Raw genomic sequence first — 17,399 nt, forward strand, 5'->3', positions numbered from 1 at the left:
CATCCAACAGGCGCCCAACACACCACTCTAGCGCCCCTCCATAGACCCGATGCCGAAAAGCTACCAATTCGTGGCACCGAACTCTATGATCTAGTAGACACTGCGCCATTCCAACCGTCTTCTCGCTCATCACGATCAGTAACTCCAAGCACTTTCTCAGTACCCAACGATAGTCTCTCGCCCATAATAGTAGGTGAGAAAAGGTAATAGCCCACTCGAGATACAGCCATCCGTCTAAGATCGTGCCGAGCCCTGATTTTACGGTGGAGAGAGGCCTGAATCGGCCCTCTTGGGCACTGTGCAGTCGATATATCCACAGCCCTAGCCCCGTGCCGCTGCCGACACCGCTGCAGATTTTGGGGTGGCGAGCAAGGAAGGCAGAGAGTTTGGATCGTGGGAGATGGTATTTGGTAAGGAAGGATATGGTCTGCGATGTATGCCATGCAGCTACGAAGAGCACCAAGAGCGCGACAAAGGGAGGAACGAGTATCTCGGCGATGGCGTCGATAGCACTGAGAAGAAGGATGATTGGGTTCGAGAGGGATGAGTTAGATTGGGATAAGCGCCGAAGTAGGTAGGCGGCGAAGCAGGTCCAGGAGAAGACGGCATGGGGTGTTAGGCTGGTGGACATAGTAGAGTTGATAAGGTTTTGAGTGAGTTGTTGAAGTTGATGGGGTATAAGCTTTTCATTGAATTATAATAGCATGCTAGAGTGGGAGTGTTCCTCTCGAAGTGTCTCGTAATGGTGATTGAAGTTCTAGGGCTTCCTTTCCTATCACTTCCCGAGACATCGACGACGATCCTAGACAGTCTACTATGTGTAAATTTGCTAGGCCACCTCAGTCGGCGGCATCTGCAAATGACTCTTGGCCTTATCAGATATTGGAGGAAACGTACGTCACCTTCCGTCTTCCAACTCCATCTTGATTTCTTTCCATCCCATCTCATTCGCGACTATAAGTCCATTCTTAGGCCTATGCAATGGTTCTCTCATGAGGTGTGTACATTTGGTAGACGCCTTCTGAGGTCGCCGGGCGAGTTTTTTGATTGTTCAAAACGTTTGATGCAAGTCGTTTCCAGAATCTTCAAAACGTGTCGAGGCACTTCAGACGGTGACATCCAGCTCTACAGATGTCGGTTGGAGCTCGCTTAAATCACCATATCTGTCGTTCACTACTTCGATAGCGACGATATCTTCAACGTCAGCCTTTCGAATCTTTAACCTGCCCGCTCGCTCTGCACCACCGCCACGAACCTCTCGCAGCGGACGAGGCATCAGCGCTCAAGATGACGATCTCATCCACTATCCACACTGTGCGCAACGCGTTTCTGATCTACATCTTCACCTTGCCTGCCATCGCATTCGCCTACATCTCACTCTGGGAGTTCTTTAAAATCTTCTATTTCCTGATACTCTCCTCAACGATCATCAAAATCAAATTCAGCATCTGGACGCTCATTTGTGTCTTCCGTTTGACTCTTTTCCTCACTGCGTCCGCCCTCGACGCCAAGCTCACCCTGGCATGTCGCCTCAATCCGTCAACCCAGCCACGACCCGACTTCCGGCTACGGGCCATCAAAATGGAAAGATTACGGCGGACGGCGGTGGGCCAGCCTTGGACGTATGCTACAGTGCTGGGCTATTGGCGCATGCGCATACCCGCATTCCTACTCGTCGGCATCATGGCTTTGGCAATGCTACTCTCGGTGAGCTCAGGCATGTGGTTCTGGGCATGGGTGCCTCTGTTATCGATGCTGCGATTCCTGATATCGGCGGTTTACATGTGCTATTTGCGCTGGATCGGCTGCCCTGCGCTGGATAAAGAATACACGCGGATGCTGGCTTTACGGCGAAGTGCACTGGACAGTGTAACGATAGATTGGTTGGATTGGCTACTCAACGCCGTGATTGGGGAGGATGGGCCTACTCAAGAGCAGATTATGCAGCTAGAGGATGATTGGAAAGAGCTGGAGACTCGGCTTGTTAACTCACGTGTGGAACTGGAGGACCTCCGGCACCGGCTCGTGGAGAGCGAGGAGGCGCGCAGCGGAACATACGAAGAATCTGACGAGATGAAACAGCTGGCGGAGAGAGTGAAGGTCGTTGACGAGACACTCTGGCTTATAGAGGAGGAAATCCGGAACCACATCGAATAAGTCTAGTGAAGGGATCTTTCACCACCGCCTGAGGTGGCCTGGCGAGTTTATAGACCGTTCAAAACAATAAAATTATGCCTTGTTTCGATTGCTGAAAATGTGTTGAAGCCCGTCAGGCAGTGGTGTAACGGTGTGAGCACTACAGTGCCTTGCCGTACATATCTGTACACTTTTCTGCAACTGTCTGTGGGGCTCCAACATATTAATAGAAACCGGGTCCAGCGGATATACTTGCTATCCGCGTACACCATGTTGGCGCTGTCGGGGGTAGCCTCGAGAGTTTACTAGTTGTCTAAAATGCCGAACTTCTCTCTTATTGGGAATGCTGACAATAATATGAAGCTCCTCTCGCAAGAGGCAGTCTAATTTGCACTACTTGAGACTTGACATCGTGCCTGGGTTTTTGAAACTCCACAGGGTTACTCCAAACAGTGGTAAATGCGTGTGCACAGACTTATGATCTGTCACTGTAAGTCAATGCACGCCTGTTTAATATTGTTCCAAGTGCTTCAATCCGTTTTGAAGATTCTACACAAAACTCACGCACACCGTTCTATACAATGCCTACACTCGCCAAGCCCCCAAAAGCAGTGTCGTATAGCCCCTAAAGCCATTTGAACTCTTTCAAGACACCAAGCAGTGACATTGTCTTGACCAACAACAAAAGATCATCGGTCACTTTCCTGGAGTTCCTGGAGTACAACAAAGACTGTGCGCAAACGGTGGTCCGAGGCCTTTTCCTAGATTTATCAAAAAAGCAAGTACCTGTTTGCTGGTTAGGCTCAGAGCTTCTTGCAAATCATTATCATCGCGAAGGACCCCACTGGTGGTGAATGCTCCGCGAACTACCCACCCCATATAATGACCTCTCAAAACCTGAAGCAAGCCCCAGCACATCCACAAACACATCCATCTGCAGGATACTACTACCACCTTAGTCACCAGCCCTGAAAATGCGGCCCTGGATGCAAATGAGCGCTGTTTACGCTGTCTACGCCGTTGTCCCTGGCCTGCTTTGGCTGGATGCCAGAGAGGGCCCAGTCAAACTACCAACTTACCAGTCCTCCTCCACGGCTCTCGATATCATCCAATCCACAGTTTTCAAGCCCATTGCCGTTAGTGGCGCACTGTCCTTCATCGTCTGGCTCGCGTCCTGGCACAGCTATGCCATCCTCTTTCCGCTTAGGCGAACCCGCTCGCTTGGATACTCTGTCTATCAACTGCTGCTACCATTCCTTGCCGCTGCTTTGGTCGTATCGGCGTTCTTGATGGCAATACCGGACGTGCTCATGGTTCTTCATGACGTATGGGGAAAGTTGTGTATTTTCACGAGGAAGGTGGATACCGGAGAAGTCTACCAGACGGCTGTGCTCACCGCCGGGTATGTCTCCTGCTTCTCAGCAATCCTACAAGTTCTCAGCTTATGCTACTCGGCACGACTCTTCAAACCAGATTCTTGGACGATCTTCGACTTCGAGGATGATTTCGACATACCAGCTGTCACAATCGACTCCGAACTCGCAAACCAGTTGCGGGAACTCCATACTAAGGCGCTTAGAGATCTGCATAACCAAACCCCGCCCGTCATCGATGAAGTAGAAGAAGAGGAAGAAGAAGACAAAAATATCAGCTTCGTCGAGGCAGAGGAGCTCGCGAGGAATGCGTGGGGAGAGGTTGTGAAGGTGACGGCGAGGAAAGTGGCGTAAACCCCTAATCTATCCAGACACGTTGTATTCCTGCTGAGGTTCTCATAATACTGTACTGAATCCATACACTGGAGTGGTAGCCAAAATCCTTCCGAGGATACAGTACTAGGATATGGATCTGTTTACTGCTATTTGTCAATGCATGAAGTGCTTCAGTCTAGGTTTAGAACTCTGAACAAAACTTACAGTAATATTTCCACGCGGCGTGTATATTCCCTGGCAACCTAAGCCGGTGTGATACCTGCCCATGAGGTATTTAAATGCGCATAGACGTTGAGAACTCTATCTCCGTTATTTTGACCGATGGTAGAGCATCTGCGAGCACTTATCATAACCTCCTAGCAACTGTAAAGAGTACTTCCAGGCCTGCTCTTAGGAGTATTGACGGGGCTCGCCGGTAAAGAGAGAACGATGTGCAGCCACCGTCGCCATCGGTGAATGACATGCTGACTCACGGCGAAGAATTACCATATGAAGACCTCCCAAAGTTCCGCATCTAGCTTCAGCACATCCTCAGCACATCCTCAAACAGCAACCTCACCATCTACATACCAATACCAGGTTCCCTCTTGTCCACAAGCGCGAATATGCCGGGGCACACTGACCACACCCTTCTCCCCAAGTCTCGCGTATATCTCGTATACGTCGTCGTCCCCGTGTTGCTTTGGCTCGATGCCAGAGAGGGCCCAGAAGTCGAGACATGGATCGAGCGACTGTTATCAAAATCCAATGCGCTCAAAATCTTCGCGTCCACAGTCTTCAAACCTATCCTCGTCGGCTTGTTCCTATCTTTCATCGGCTGGCTCGCGTCCTGGCATAGCTATGCGCTCCTATTCCCACTTTGCCAAATTCACCTTCGGGTCAATCGTCAACTACTTGTTCCACTTATCGCGGCTCTCCTGATTGCCTTCACGGTACTGGGTATCTCGTTGGATGTGCCCATGGGAACTCACAAAGTACTACGGAATTGGAGCCCCATCCGCGTCCTGGTAGATTTCGAAGAACTCTACAGGACGACCTTGATTACCTGCGGCTACATGCACTGCATTTCCATGACAGCCCAAATCATCGTCCTGACCTACTGCGGAGGCCTCTACACACCAGACTCTTGGACCCTTGACGGCACCGAGGAGCCACGTACAGCCACCGTACCTTTGATCCGGGTGGTTTCCGGGAAGCAACTGGTAAGCATTTCGCCTCAAAATCTGTGGAAGAATTGCTAACCGTATCTCTCAGCTTCAAGAAGTCAAAGCCGGAGAAGCACGGTCAGTTATCATCGATGAAGACGATGATGAAAGCGACCAAAGCACGAGCTTCATCGAAGAGGACGAGTTGGCGGAGAAGCCGTGGGGAAGTGTAATGCATGTCGATGCGGATGACTTGATCGAGGCCGATGTGGAGGAGGTCTAGGTTCAAATTATCCCGCGAGGGGATTATGGAGTGGCATTAGGGAGTTAAGAACGGATCGGGGGCTGGGTTGCTGACGCCATGGGACTTCTGAATATCGTGTCAGTTCTTCGATGTATAGAGCAAGAGGATACGTCCCATAGACTGTAACCGACGGAAGGTGGGAGTGGGTGGCTTCTTTCATGCATCGATCCTGGAAGAATGGTCGGCTGTTCTGGGCCTTTCTAGGGGCGTTAATTGCTGTAACTCTAGAATCAGAAAGAGGGTTTGACTTACTGGCTGCTTTGTCCCCCATAACTTTAAGAAGCAGCCAACGTCGCGCTTGAAACCCTCTAACCTCAATTTCACACCTCTTGCATTTTGCACGCAGCATTCTGACCATCAGCGCCGCGTTGTGACGACTTGCTACAAGCAATATGGATGTCTCTTGCGCCCATGTCGTAATCTACGGAAGTCTCTTCTCCTTCTGTATCGTCCGGAGCTTGATGGAAGCAGGGTGGGATTCATCGATCTCTTGTATACTGTCTCATCTTGCCCAAAGAGCGATTCCGCCTCTATTCGCAGGCATGATGGTGGCAATCACGACATTCGAAGCGTTCAGCTGTATGGCGGTCGTCGCTCGAGAATTGGGCTTTGCCCCTCGCAACTACACTCTTCACCTTCATCCGACTCTCCGCTTTAGCATAAACATCCGCCGCGTCGCCGGTATCCTCGGAGGCATGTCTAACCTAGCTGCTTTGTTTCATCGACTTAGTTCTGTGGACTCGGCGCAGGCCACCATTCTCTTCGCGGCCAAGGTTTGCTACGGGACTATGCTGGATATGTTTCTGGGCATCGAGTTCTTTTGCATACTTTTCGTGGTATTTATGTTAGTGAGGCAGGCGTACTTAGCTCTGGTCTAGGGCTCCGAAGGAAAGAGAAACGGCGACATCAGACATCGTATGAAGGACACATGGTTTGCTCGTACGGGAATATTGATAGGCTCGAGGTTTTCGGAGTTTTGATGAAGCTATGCAAAAAGGCTGCACTAGGAAGTTTATGGTATGAAAGAAGCTAGAATCAAGAATGGGAGGGCTAAAAACTATGCTCATACTTATCACACACCTTTGATACAAAATATCGACTTTGTACAAGGCATTACCGCTTGATCTAAACATACCGACCTTTCCAATCCCGCGACCTTGTGTATGACACGTACATGTCCCCATATTGACGCCTTCAGTATCCATATCGACATCCTTATCAGCGTGAGAATGCTTTTAATGTACTTTTGAAAGTACCGCCAAAGCTTTTATATATTCATGATTTCAGTTTCACCAACCCCTCTCCCCCCCATAAGCTTGCTGCACGAACCCATCCCACTCCGCCTTGAACTGCTGCGCAGTCCCACCACCAGCCGGGCCAATCCGCCGCGTTCCCCAAAAGACCATCTCCTCTCCATGCAATCCGTATATGCGACCTTGCATATCTCCATCGGCGAAGAACATCAGCACGCCGAGCTGGTCGCGCCGGAAGAGCAGCTCGCCTGTATCGTCATCGCGCATACGCCAGCGGAACTGTAGCTCCGTGCCGAAGAAAAGTCCATGTTGTACGTCTACGCAGATGATTCCAGACCAGGGGCCAAAAGATTGTAAGTTACCCCAAAGACAGCCGTTGTCGTGATCGCCTCGGAGGCGGAGGTTCATCCCCTGGCTCTGATATGGCCAATCTTCAGAGATAGCAGGACATGTAAGATTGTAGAAGGCATTTGCTACAAAGCTGGGAGTGTGACTTTCGATGTCGTTTTGATGTTCTCGCTTTATGGTTGGTCCTTTTTTGACGTCGGGTTCTTTCTTGATAGCAGGCTCCTTCTTCGCGGCTGGTTCTTTCTTGGTGTCTGGCTCTTTTTTGACGCCGGGTTCTTTTTTGACAGTAGGCTCCTTCTTCATGGCTGGTTCCCTTTTGATGGCAGGCTCCTTTTTCACAGCTGGTTCTTTCTTGACAGCGGGTTCTTTCTTGACAGCGGGTTCTTTCTTTACGGCGGGCTCCTTCTTGACAGCAGGTTCTTTCTTCAGCTTCGCCTTCTGCTTGACGTTCGGCTCATCCTTGACTTTAGGTCCGCTCTTCGGAACAGGTTGCTTGCTGGCCGCATCACTCTCCGTCGTAATTGCCTGCTTCTTCGCAGGAGCATCCTTTTTAGCCGGAGCAGCCTTCTTCGCAGGGTCATTCTTCTTGCCCACCCCCGATTTCTTCGCCTCCTCTTCTGTCCTCCCTGCAGCCATCCTCTCCAACTCCTGCCTCTCCAACTCTCTACTCTCCAAAATCTTCTTCGTCAAACTCGCCGATTTAGCCCCACCGTTTCCCCCAACCCTTCCCCTCTCCTCCGGCACAGGCGACTCAATATGCAAATGATAATGCACGCTCGTCGGCGACCCTCCAAACCCCCCTAGCCCAACCTCAGCCCCCTTGACCTGCTTCATCTTCCCCTGGCCCTCCTCCCCCTCCCCCTTCCTTCGCCATCTCCGCCCTCGCCTTCCGATTCGCCGCATCATACTCCTTCTTCAGCCCCGCTTCCAACCTCTTCACCTCCCCCGGCACCTCCAGCCTCCCCTCATTCAGCGCATTCAACAGCTTCACCTTCGCCGCGTTCTTATCCTTACTCATGCCCAACCCATAGTGCTTCAGCTGCGCGAAATACCAGTGGCCGACCTGATCCTTGGCCGTCTCCGCCGCCTTTGACTTTGCGCCGGACGAAAGCTTCGGGCGCAACAGCGCCGTGAGTTCAGCGACTGTCGCGCGGGGATGTCGGTTCAAGTTCCCGACGTCTGCGTACAGCGCGCCGTGGTAGACGAAGCCGTCGCGGGAGATCGGGGGCGCGAAGTTGGATATTTTTCGGGTTGGTTGGCTGGGCCCTGGGTTGTGGGGGTGGGTTGTGCGCGATGGGGGTATTGGATGTTATGTGTGGGGGAAAGGGGGGGGGGAGATGGTTGGCTAACTCAGGATGAGGTCGAGGTAGGGGTATCACGTGACTGAAACAGCCTCTCGCTAAGATATAGAATACGCTTACCCGATTAGAATTAGGTGAATAAAAGAGAGCGCCGTGAGATTACGATTCTTGGTTTGTTTCGCAGAGTCGCATATTGAAATCCAGTTCTGACGGTATCGGAAGTGCTATTTTTGAAGACTGGAGTCCTTCACCTATTGCGAACGACCCAGCAAGACTTGCTTTTCGAGAGATGCCCCGCCGTCTAAAGACTCACACCCCCTCCAAAGCTTCTTTAAGCCTAAAGCTGAAAAGCAAAAGCTGAACACCAGCAGAAACGGAATCCCACTTTCCCCCATCTACATAAATACAGCACATACCCCTGACCCCAATTAGCAACTTGCCAACCACAACGCTCCTCTGAAAATTCCTCCAAAAACATACAAACTGGAGCGGGAATCGAACCCGGCCCCAGCCATCCAACATCAAAATAAACAAAACAAAACAAAAGACTAGGGTTAGCAATGTAAGGTAACGGGGCCGACGCCACTAGGGCAATGTTCCTGCTGGTTAGTACAAGTCGGATTAGAATTACTCGAACAACATGGCTGGGTTGATGTGAGGTGAGGAGGGGGATTTTGTTTTGGTGTGGACAGGTGGGAGGGATGATCTACGGCCCAAATATTCATTTTATTGGCATCTTTTCTGACATGAGACGGCGGGGGAAAGGCGTTGACTTCTAAAGCAGAAGGATCCGTAGAATTTGTTGGATGGGTTGTAGCTTGAATAGCCTTGGTTGCTAAGAAATTTGTTTCTTTTCGGATAGGTCGAGAACTGAGGACGCGTATCATATTCATGTTTCATAACGCTATAAAAACTACGCCGCAAAACGCACAATCCGCTCTCTCCCATCCGTAGCGCAGTCGCGCAGTCATCCTCCTCGATGAACGATGCCGCCTCCCTCATGAACCGCCAAGAAACGTCCATCACTAAAACCCCTCCCTAAACGCCATACCCGTACGCAATTCGCCACAGCCTCTCCTCAATCAATCCCCTCACTCCCCCCTCCAACCCCTCGCCCCCCCAAACCCACTCCCCAACGGCCGCCTACTCTCAAACCCTCCACCATCCATCCCGCCCAACCCCAACCCGGGCCCCCCATTTCCGCTCCCATCCAGCAACTTACTCATCTGCTCCACGGCCGTCTTCGCCCTCTCCCGCGTATCCAGATCCTGATCCGTCGTCAGCTCCCGCACCTTCTGCTCGACCCCCAGCGCCTTCAAGCTCAGCGCGCGGTCCCGCGCCGCCGGCATGTCCGAGCTATCGTCCATCCATGTCAGGTTGATCACGAGCCACACGCACGCGACGCGCAGCCGGCGGTCCGGGTGCTGGAACAGCGGCAGCACGTGGTTGAGCAGCTGCGTCTGCGAGATGAGCAGCGCGCGGTGCTGCGGGCGGCCGTTGGCGATGTGGATGAGGATGAAAACGACGGAGAGGAGGATCTCAGGCGGCGCGAGGACGGCCTGGTTGAAGTGGAGTTGGCCGAAAGTGAGGCCTTGGTCGCGCGGGTTCGATAAGGGTGAGCGGGTGCGGGCGGGCGAAGGCGGGAAGATGGTCGAGGGCGAGGAGGAGCTCGTGGGGCGGAGTTTGCTGGCCATCATCTCGAAGAAGCGCGTGGAGCCAATGGTGCTGAGGAGGTGATCGATCATTTCGGCGGCGCCGGCTTTGGACTCGGCGATGAGGTTGCGGATGAAGTCGAGGGCTTGCTCTTGGATGCGGAGGTCGTCGTGCTCGGCGCGGAGGCGCGGATCTTGTTCGGATTGCTTGATGGCTTTGAGCTCGGAGCGGATGGTGGAGGAGTTGAGGGCGCGATGAGGTGGTCGGCGGAGGACTTCAGGAGTGTTGTCCTCGTCTTCATCGCCTGACGACGAGGACGACTCGTCGATTTCCATACTGGGTTCGTCGACGGCATTGAGTAGATCCACCTGTTCGCCGGCTGCGTTGGGCGTTCTCATACCAATAGCGGTTGACACATGGCTCTGACTCGGTGGGCCGGCATAGTCTTTTTGTTCGCCTTGGATAGTCCGTATCAACCAACCTGTTCCTAGTTCGTCAAGACACTTGGTCTTGATGTCGTTCGTCGCGGTCAAAACCATATGCTTGAGAGCCCATAGGCTATTCAGCCGCATCCTCGAATTCGCCGAGTGAGCATGCTCGCAGATGGTCTTCAGTGATCCAGCTTCAATAAGGCTCTGGGGAAAAACAAATAAGTGATGATTCGGTACTGCTGAAGAAGAACAACTCACATCTCTCATCGGAGAGAAATGCAGCACAAGGTTGCACAGCACCTCCGTCGCCGCAATCTGTACTTCCACATTCGGATGCGTCAGAAGCCCATGGATCGGCTTAGCAACGCCGTAATCAATCAGACTCGTCCTTAGTATGCTAACAGACCGCGACATGGATCTGGCAGCCCAGCACGCCGCAATAAGAACTGGTATCGGATTACCATCTTTCGGTCCTGGTTGTTTCGCATTACTTTCTTCCAGCTCTTGCGAGGGATATGGCACCAACGCCTCTGTGATGCAAGCTACGGCTCCGTTCTCGATAACAACCTTTCGGTAAGCATCTTCTCTATCCGTAAGAGCGGCAATACTCCTAAGAGCGCCCTCTCTATACCTCAGAGCATGCAGAAGCTCGGAGCTCAGCCCCGGCCTACCCAGCGTACTCGATCCAGGATCGACATCCGGATCTATCACATCCTCGGCGCTCGTTCGTGGGCTCCATAGCGGTTTCGACGAGGCCGCGACCGGGTCGAACGACCGCTTCAGGATCGTGCAGAGAGTTGGGATGGCTCTCGCATCCACAGCAGCCTTCTGTAGCGCCGGACTGCCCTCGATGAGGTCCGCAAGCACAATCTGTGCCTGCTCAAGAAATTTCCGATCGTTTACCCTCTGCTGCGCGTTCCCCGGTGGACTCTTATTCTTCGTGTCGCAGCTGTGAGCGGCCTCCTGGATCATATTGACCAACAACGGCACCACCAAAAAAGCCAGCGCCCTCTCTCGGTTCTTGGGTGACTCGTCAGAAGGATAGGCCTCGCTATACTTCTTCAGCATACTAAGCAGGCTCGCCGCGCTCAAACGGTCGAATCCATGGCGCGTCCTCGCAATGTTGATTAGCCACGGAAATATGGGGCTTTCAAACTCGTCGCCTGAGATGGTCCGATTCATAGCTGCGTGGGCGTCTATGAAGCTGGGAATACGCGCGAACTGCCCACCATCGACCTGTGGGTTCATGCCCAGCATTGATATTGAACCGAGCGCGGGGAAGGCTTTTGAGAATTGACTTTCGTGTTTGTTCGCTACCGCCTGGAGTCGAGGGAGGAATCGATCGGCGCCTTGTGATGATGCATGTCCATCCAGGTTCGGGATCTCGCCCGCGCCACTTGACTTGGAGGACGTCGGGAATATCTCTGTGATGGGTTCCGAATAGAGGAACCGTGCAGTGCGGTAATTCGAGCCCTTGACAATCGCACAAATGGCCTCTAGGATGTCTGGGAGATACATGATAGGGAGTGCTTCTCGAGATTGGTGCCTCGATTCGCATCCGATAGCTCTCAGCGTTACATCTCCACTGGCTGCCATGACTGCTACTTTCGTTGCAAGAACGTCTAGTACGCCGGCGCCGAGTAATAGATTCCGCTGCCGATCATCCTGGCACGTTTTCGTGATTAGTTGGACCGTCAGTGATATCTCTTGATGCACGATCATCGATGGATGCGGCTGCACAAGAATCTCTGCGAAGCTCTCTACCACGGTTTTCGTATATAGTTGCGAGGCCATCACTGTCGAGGCTGACGGTCGTAGGGGTCCATCCGCCGTCTCCGTCCACGACCTGTCCAAAGCCACAGCATCCGCAATCGTTATAATCGTCCGTAACGTAGCCACGATCAGCTTCGACGGGACATCTCTCAGGACCAGAGAGTCCAGAAGGGGCGGAAGAATGTTGCCAGCCAGGAGAGGCGTAACGAAAGCCGGTCCACCCAGCGCTAGACTCCCCACCACAAGCACAGCCTGCAACCTCATCTCATCCTCAGCCGACCAGTCCTCCTGACTACCGCCTATCCTAGCTTCGCCACCTCTTATCCTAGTCGCACTCCCATTCAGCTCGACCCCGCCGCCATTCCTCTTCCCGACCCTCCTTGATCCTTCACTCAGTATCCTGACCAGAGGCCCCACAACCCCACTCCTTACAGCCATCTCTTTCCGTTGGTCATGGCCTACGATTTCATTCTTGAGATCGCGTAAGGCGGTAATCTGTGCGGAGGGGGTGGAGGGGTTGCGGAGCTCAAGCAGAGCCGGAGGTATGGAGGAGCGGGTCATGTTGTTGCTGCGGGCCGGTTTGACTCGGCGCGTTTAGTTACAGATGATTTGGGAATTCAGAAAGTAAGGTCGAGTTCGGTAGGTTCGTGGAATCGTGTAATGAGACGTGACGTTCGGATGTAAGGTTCGGTGCGGGCTCTTCGGAAGGCGCAGTGGAGGGAAAAGAAACTCTTATAGCAGTCGTCCGTCGTGTCGCGCTCCTATCTCCAAACTTCCTCCGGATCCACAGTCACGTGAGGCTAAGGTAAGGTTGTCTGGTACCGTGGTGGAAATTTGTGGGCGTACCAGAGCTTAAAAGGTCGTCCCTTCGTCAAGCTATCCCGCGGCCGCGCGGTGGTCCAGACAAATTTGGTAAAGGGTCATCCGTAATTAGACACCGTCGCGGTCATCAAGGATAGACGAATGGAAAGGATGTCGTGAGATGCTCGAGAAGAAGACAGCGGGTATGCGACGGTCGCGAGGTCTGAAAAAGCAGTGTCGTTGGAACAAGGGCGTCCTGAAGGCGGCCGGCTTGGCATCATGATCTTAATTCCGCGGGGAAGACTGGGGTAAGGATCACCGTACCCATCTACAACTAGTCATCGATTTCAGAGCTTTAGTTAGTCTACCGTCTCTACCAGTGCGGAGCAAGCTTCTATCAAAATGTGAGCCCATCAATGATGCACCAAAGTATGGTGCATTTAATCCAACAGCGTCTTGATCTACTTTGTACCTAGACTACCGCGAAGTGGTATGGAACCAATCAGCACTCACCACTAAAACCCTTCAGGAGTATAAATTGACTACGCCTTGCATGCATACATCAAGATGTCTAGCGCTGTCAGAAGCACTCCATTCTATGACAAGAATTCCGGACTGGATGTAAAGTCTGTGATATCATAACTCTGGAGGAGATCAGAGCTATTGAGGTTAGATTACTTCGTATTTGACACTATCCAAAGCGCTCTGATCAATTCAAGCACGCTCCCTAGTCTTTAAATGGATTTAGAACTTAGTTCAATTCATCTACCAATCCACCGCCGCCACCGTGAGGTGCCAGATCCCTAATAAACAGAACCCCAAGCAAATCCACTTTTCCACCCATGAGTAGAACCGTCCCCAGCCGCCGGAGATAGAAACCTCATGATACTCAGAACACCGCCGTCGGCCCATCAAGTCTCGTAAGACATGACTTCATCCATCCAATCCGTCCCATTCAATGCAAAAGACTCCAAATCCTCCATCCACCCGTGCTGCTCGCTGAAAGACGCCGTCCGTCATATAGACTTCCTAGTCCATCCATCCATCCATTCCCGGAAACCCCGCCGCCAATGCTCACTATGCAAGACACCTCCATGTGACAAAGGGAAAACCGTGCAGGTTGGATCATTCGGTCGCTCACCTTGATACTCTTCGACTCTTCACCCATTCACCCCCTCATCCCCTTCCCCCTTAACGCCCCCTTGCGTAAAGATCACCACACTAACACACGCTGCATACGCCTCTCTAACCGCGCACGCTAAGCACGTGTAGTTCATATTCGCTACCACCGCCGAATGGCCCCATTGGCTGCACCACGCCCTCGCAAAGACCTCGTTGTCGCTGACCCCGAGGGCTTCGATGACGAGGACTTTCTTGACCTGCATGTGCGCGAGGTCTGCATCAGCGGGTGAAGGACGGGTAGTTAGAGCGCGAGAGGAAGGAGAGTGATGGGAGGACGAGGGCCGCGAGGACGACCGCGAGATGGTCGAGCGGCCGGATTGGCGGTCCCAGTCATGGATGTCGACGAGGCCGTCGTCGACTTTGATGGCGCGGTAGGTGAAGTCGTAGAAGAGGACTATGCTTGTTAGCTTTCCATCTCAAAGGCTCTTCCACATTCCCTCCAGCCCTCTACACCGTCATCCCCATGCCCAAAAAATTAAAATAAGATAGAAGGCAGGTTCAGCTTACCATGCGGCCCCTGATGGCACGGAAACGCCGCCAGAAAATCAACATCATACCGCAACCGCATCGGCCAACTCTGCCCGCCGCAGGCAAACACAATCGCCGCATCAAATAGCAAAGGCGCCCCATCCCCATACCGACTCGAGCTCGGCTGATTCTTCACGGGCTGGAATCCCAGCTTCTCCATGCGGATTAAATCAGTGATATCCTCCGTATCCGGCATCGGCACCTCGTAGTCAGCAATCGGGTACGCCTCCTCCAACGGTCCTAAGGGATTCGTCCGCACATCCATGGAGCTGACGTCCTGCGTCGTGAGGCGCGGTTCCGGGGGTACGGCTTGCCGCACGCGAACGCATTCAGTGCGCTTCAGGTCAGGCGTGAAGATGCACGGGCCGATCCAGCCTGCGATCGCGTTGACACCCCGGGCGGCGCCGAGGACTTTGCCGACAATGCATTGGTAGGACCAGTAAGTGTTGGCACGGTACTGGAAGCCGGATTCCGGGTGGATGTGGGTGAGGTACTTCAAGGGGTCGCCGGTGTCACGGTCGCAGTCTATAAGGGTATTCATGAGGAGCCAGGGAAGGGTTACGCCGGGCAGAATGACGCCTGTAAACCAGGACATGGTGTCCGCAGAGCGGTCTTCAAGGGTCTTTTCCTCACGGTCTTTTTCGTCGAGCACGTAGTCTAATTCGTCCATGTTTGGCCATTTGAGGGTCAGGGCAAACGTCCGGAGAGCGGTCTTCTGTCTCTTCTTACTCCGGAGGTCAAAGCTGAAGGTACTCTGCTTAGATGAAGTCCGCGGTTTCGATATGGACATGTTCTCTAACCACCGCTGGGCCACTGCAAGATCCCAGGCAATCTTGGGCGGGAGTTGTTTCAGGAGTTTCCGCTTGGCCTTGTCCGTGTGGTCCTTGGAATGGATGCGAAGATATAGTTCTACAGAAAGGAGAAGCTGATGAAAGAAAAGCTGCTTCCGGCTCGCGTCCGGAGAGTCAAAGTACTTGGCCACGACCTGATTCTTGGGCGACGTGAAATCAATCCAATCCGGATTTGTCAACACAGTGATGAGGTCCGCAATCTGCTGCTCCATTCCAGTGTGGGGGTTGTCATAGCGCTCCGGGTCCTCGATGAGATGGCTGTACAGGTAACGGTAGAGCTCCTCGGGATCCTACAAACCAAATAGTCAGAAACCGTACCAAACCTAACCTAGTGGGAGTGAAAAAGATGAACGAACATCCTCCTCGAGCCCTGTTTCCAATTGCCTGAGGCGCTCCAAAATCAATAGTAGTTTCAGCTTCCGCGGCTTGACATTTTTCGCAAATTTCATCGCAGGGTGTGTGCTCCCGGACTTGCTGACCCGGAAATTCAAAGTCGTAGTCCCCGGACTCGCTCCAAAGCAATACGCCATCGACGGCTGTTCCAACGAGATCCACGAAAACTCGCAGTCCACAGGCCCGGTCATTGGCAGCGACATGTCCCTATATGACGGGTGATGGAACTCGGCGCGGTCGGTCCTGAGGCTATGCTCCGAGCCCATGACGGCAAAGAACTTGTTGTAGCCCTCCGGCGCATTTGGAATCGCCTCATAGTATCCCTTGAACGTCGATGCTCCGGCACATATCAAGTCCTCGGCCTCTCTGTGGGTCAGGGCCTGATGCTCACCGAACCCGCGCGGCGGCCACCTCCTCGTTGTCCGGAAATCCTCGAGAGCGGTGGGATGCGAGTACGACTCGGCGCGTCGCGGGGGAATGAAGGGTCGGAAAGGTAGTAGAGAACCGCGGCCTCCACTCGACGTCGGTCGTTCGTGTGATGAGGCATGGCGCTCGACACGCGTGCGCGTGATGACCGGGCTCGTTTTGGTGGTGCGGGAAACCTGCTTGAACTGTTGATCGGGCGCGGCGAAGTAGTCAGCAGCGAAGGCGCGCAGCGGCGGACTCGGTCGGTAGGATCCCCGAGGAGATTGAGGCTGGTACGCATCAAACTGGTGTCGTTGACTCCGCTCCCACCGGCCAATGTCGCTGTTCATGTCTTTGGCATAACGATCGTCTATGTAGCTATAGCACCCGGAACTTCTGTGGTCCGACATGTTAGCAGTGGAGGGGTCGGGCCGCCCACCCCGCTGGCTCTGCGGTGGTGCAGAACGGACGAAGTGGTGGTGGGGCAGTGGGTGAAGTGGTGATGGGGCAGTGGGTGGAGTGGAGGTGCGGCGGACATGAAGCAGAGGGCCTGTTTGGACAATAGAAGGGGTGCGTAGGCGAGACCTGACTTACTCTCATGATACTGAGACGGTTATGCCGCAATCTCAAAACAGAGCAGGCGTGTCGCGGGAGGGGTGGTGAGATGTATGGGCGCAGAGACACGGGCACTTGGATCCGAGGCTGGGGAGGGGCGCTCTGGACGCTGGACGCTGGACGCTGGACGCTGGACGGGTGCGCGCGTGCTCGGCGGGATGGTCTGGCGGAGCTGTGCGAGCTGTGGGGCGGGAGAGGGCGGTGGAGGTGGATATGTACTCTAGGTTTGCCGTGTTTCAAAATGCTGTTGTCCGGCAGCTGGCTTGGCGGCGTGCTGTGGGCAAACGCCATGGCATGCATCGAGCCCGGCCACTCTTCGATCGCAGCGGGGATCAGGAGGCACCGGAGGGGCATTCACTCGGCATGCGCTGCACTCTGCAAGGAAGCCAGCGGAAGGCGCGTGGAATGGTACCATGGCCGCTGCACTAGCCTCCCGGCAGCCTCACTCTTTGCCAGAGAGACGTGGTAGCGGAGCAGGCCCGGCAGCAACCCTCCTCATTGGGCCAACGCATCACCTCACGACAGCACGGCGAGCAGTGAACCACTTTAGCCCTCGATAGCACTCAACCAC

General features: G+C 53.6%; 6 protein-coding genes across 6 annotated transcripts; 3 read left to right on the forward strand and 3 right to left on the reverse strand.

Moving 5' to 3' along the window:
- Nucleotides 1-1,287: 1,287 nt before the first annotated feature.
- Nucleotides 1,288-2,157, forward strand: BDZ99DRAFT_475182 (uncharacterized protein; the record flags this gene model as incomplete). Its single annotated transcript, XM_033721961.1, has 1 exon — nt 1,288-2,157. The coding sequence occupies one exon, from the start codon at nt 1,288-1,290 to the stop codon at nt 2,155-2,157; it is 870 nt and encodes a 289-aa protein (XP_033578618.1).
- A 953-nt stretch (nt 2,158-3,110) lies between these two features.
- On the forward strand, nt 3,111-3,863 carry BDZ99DRAFT_475183 (uncharacterized protein; the record flags this gene model as incomplete). Its single annotated transcript, XM_033721962.1, has 1 exon — nt 3,111-3,863. The coding sequence occupies one exon, from the start codon at nt 3,111-3,113 to the stop codon at nt 3,861-3,863; it is 753 nt and encodes a 250-aa protein (XP_033578619.1).
- A 587-nt stretch (nt 3,864-4,450) lies between these two features.
- Nucleotides 4,451-5,273, forward strand: BDZ99DRAFT_518909 (uncharacterized protein; the record flags this gene model as incomplete). The annotated part of the gene is made up of 2 exons (XM_033725355.1): nt 4,451-5,047; nt 5,100-5,273. 2 exons carry the CDS (start codon nt 4,451-4,453, stop codon nt 5,271-5,273), a joined length of 771 nt encoding a protein of 256 aa, XP_033578620.1.
- A 977-nt stretch (nt 5,274-6,250) lies between these two features.
- BDZ99DRAFT_461664 (uncharacterized protein) lies at nt 6,251-7,600 on the reverse strand. The gene has a single exon (XM_033719670.1). The coding sequence runs from the start codon at nt 7,529-7,531 to the stop codon at nt 6,584-6,586; it is 948 nt and encodes a 315-aa protein (XP_033578621.1). The 5' UTR covers nt 7,532-7,600; the 3' UTR covers nt 6,251-6,583.
- Nucleotides 7,601-9,287: 1,687 nt separating this feature from the next.
- Nucleotides 9,288-13,030, reverse strand: BDZ99DRAFT_440545 (ARM repeat-containing protein; the record flags this gene model as incomplete). The annotated part of the gene is made up of 2 exons (XM_033717721.1): nt 10,539-13,030; nt 9,288-10,484 (listed from the first exon to the last, which is right to left on the reverse strand). The coding sequence occupies exons 1-2, from the start codon at nt 12,612-12,614 to the stop codon at nt 9,288-9,290; spliced, it is 3,273 nt and encodes a 1,090-aa protein (XP_033578622.1). The 5' UTR covers nt 12,615-13,030.
- Nucleotides 13,031-14,014: 984 nt separating this feature from the next.
- BDZ99DRAFT_440548 (uncharacterized protein) lies at nt 14,015-17,048 on the reverse strand (the record flags this gene model as incomplete). Its single annotated transcript, XM_033717722.1, has 4 exons — nt 16,808-17,048; nt 15,772-16,609; nt 14,544-15,705; nt 14,015-14,430 (listed from the first exon to the last, which is right to left on the reverse strand). Exons 2-4 carry the CDS (start codon nt 16,561-16,563, stop codon nt 14,015-14,017), a joined length of 2,370 nt encoding a protein of 789 aa, XP_033578623.1. The 5' UTR covers nt 16,564-16,609; nt 16,808-17,048.
- Nucleotides 17,049-17,399: the final 351 nt, after the last annotated feature.

Source organism: Mytilinidion resinicola (genome assembly GCF_010093595.1).
Source record: "Mytilinidion resinicola strain CBS 304.34 unplaced genomic scaffold BDZ99scaffold_7, whole genome shotgun sequence".
Classification (NCBI taxonomy): Eukaryota; Fungi; Ascomycota; class Dothideomycetes; order Mytilinidiales; family Mytilinidiaceae; genus Mytilinidion; species Mytilinidion resinicola.

Coding starts and splice junctions, on each gene's coding strand:
- BDZ99DRAFT_461664 (XM_033719670.1), bottom strand. CDS start 7,531: ATGGCTGCAGGGAGGACAGAAGAGGAGGCGAAGAAATCGGGGGTGGGC.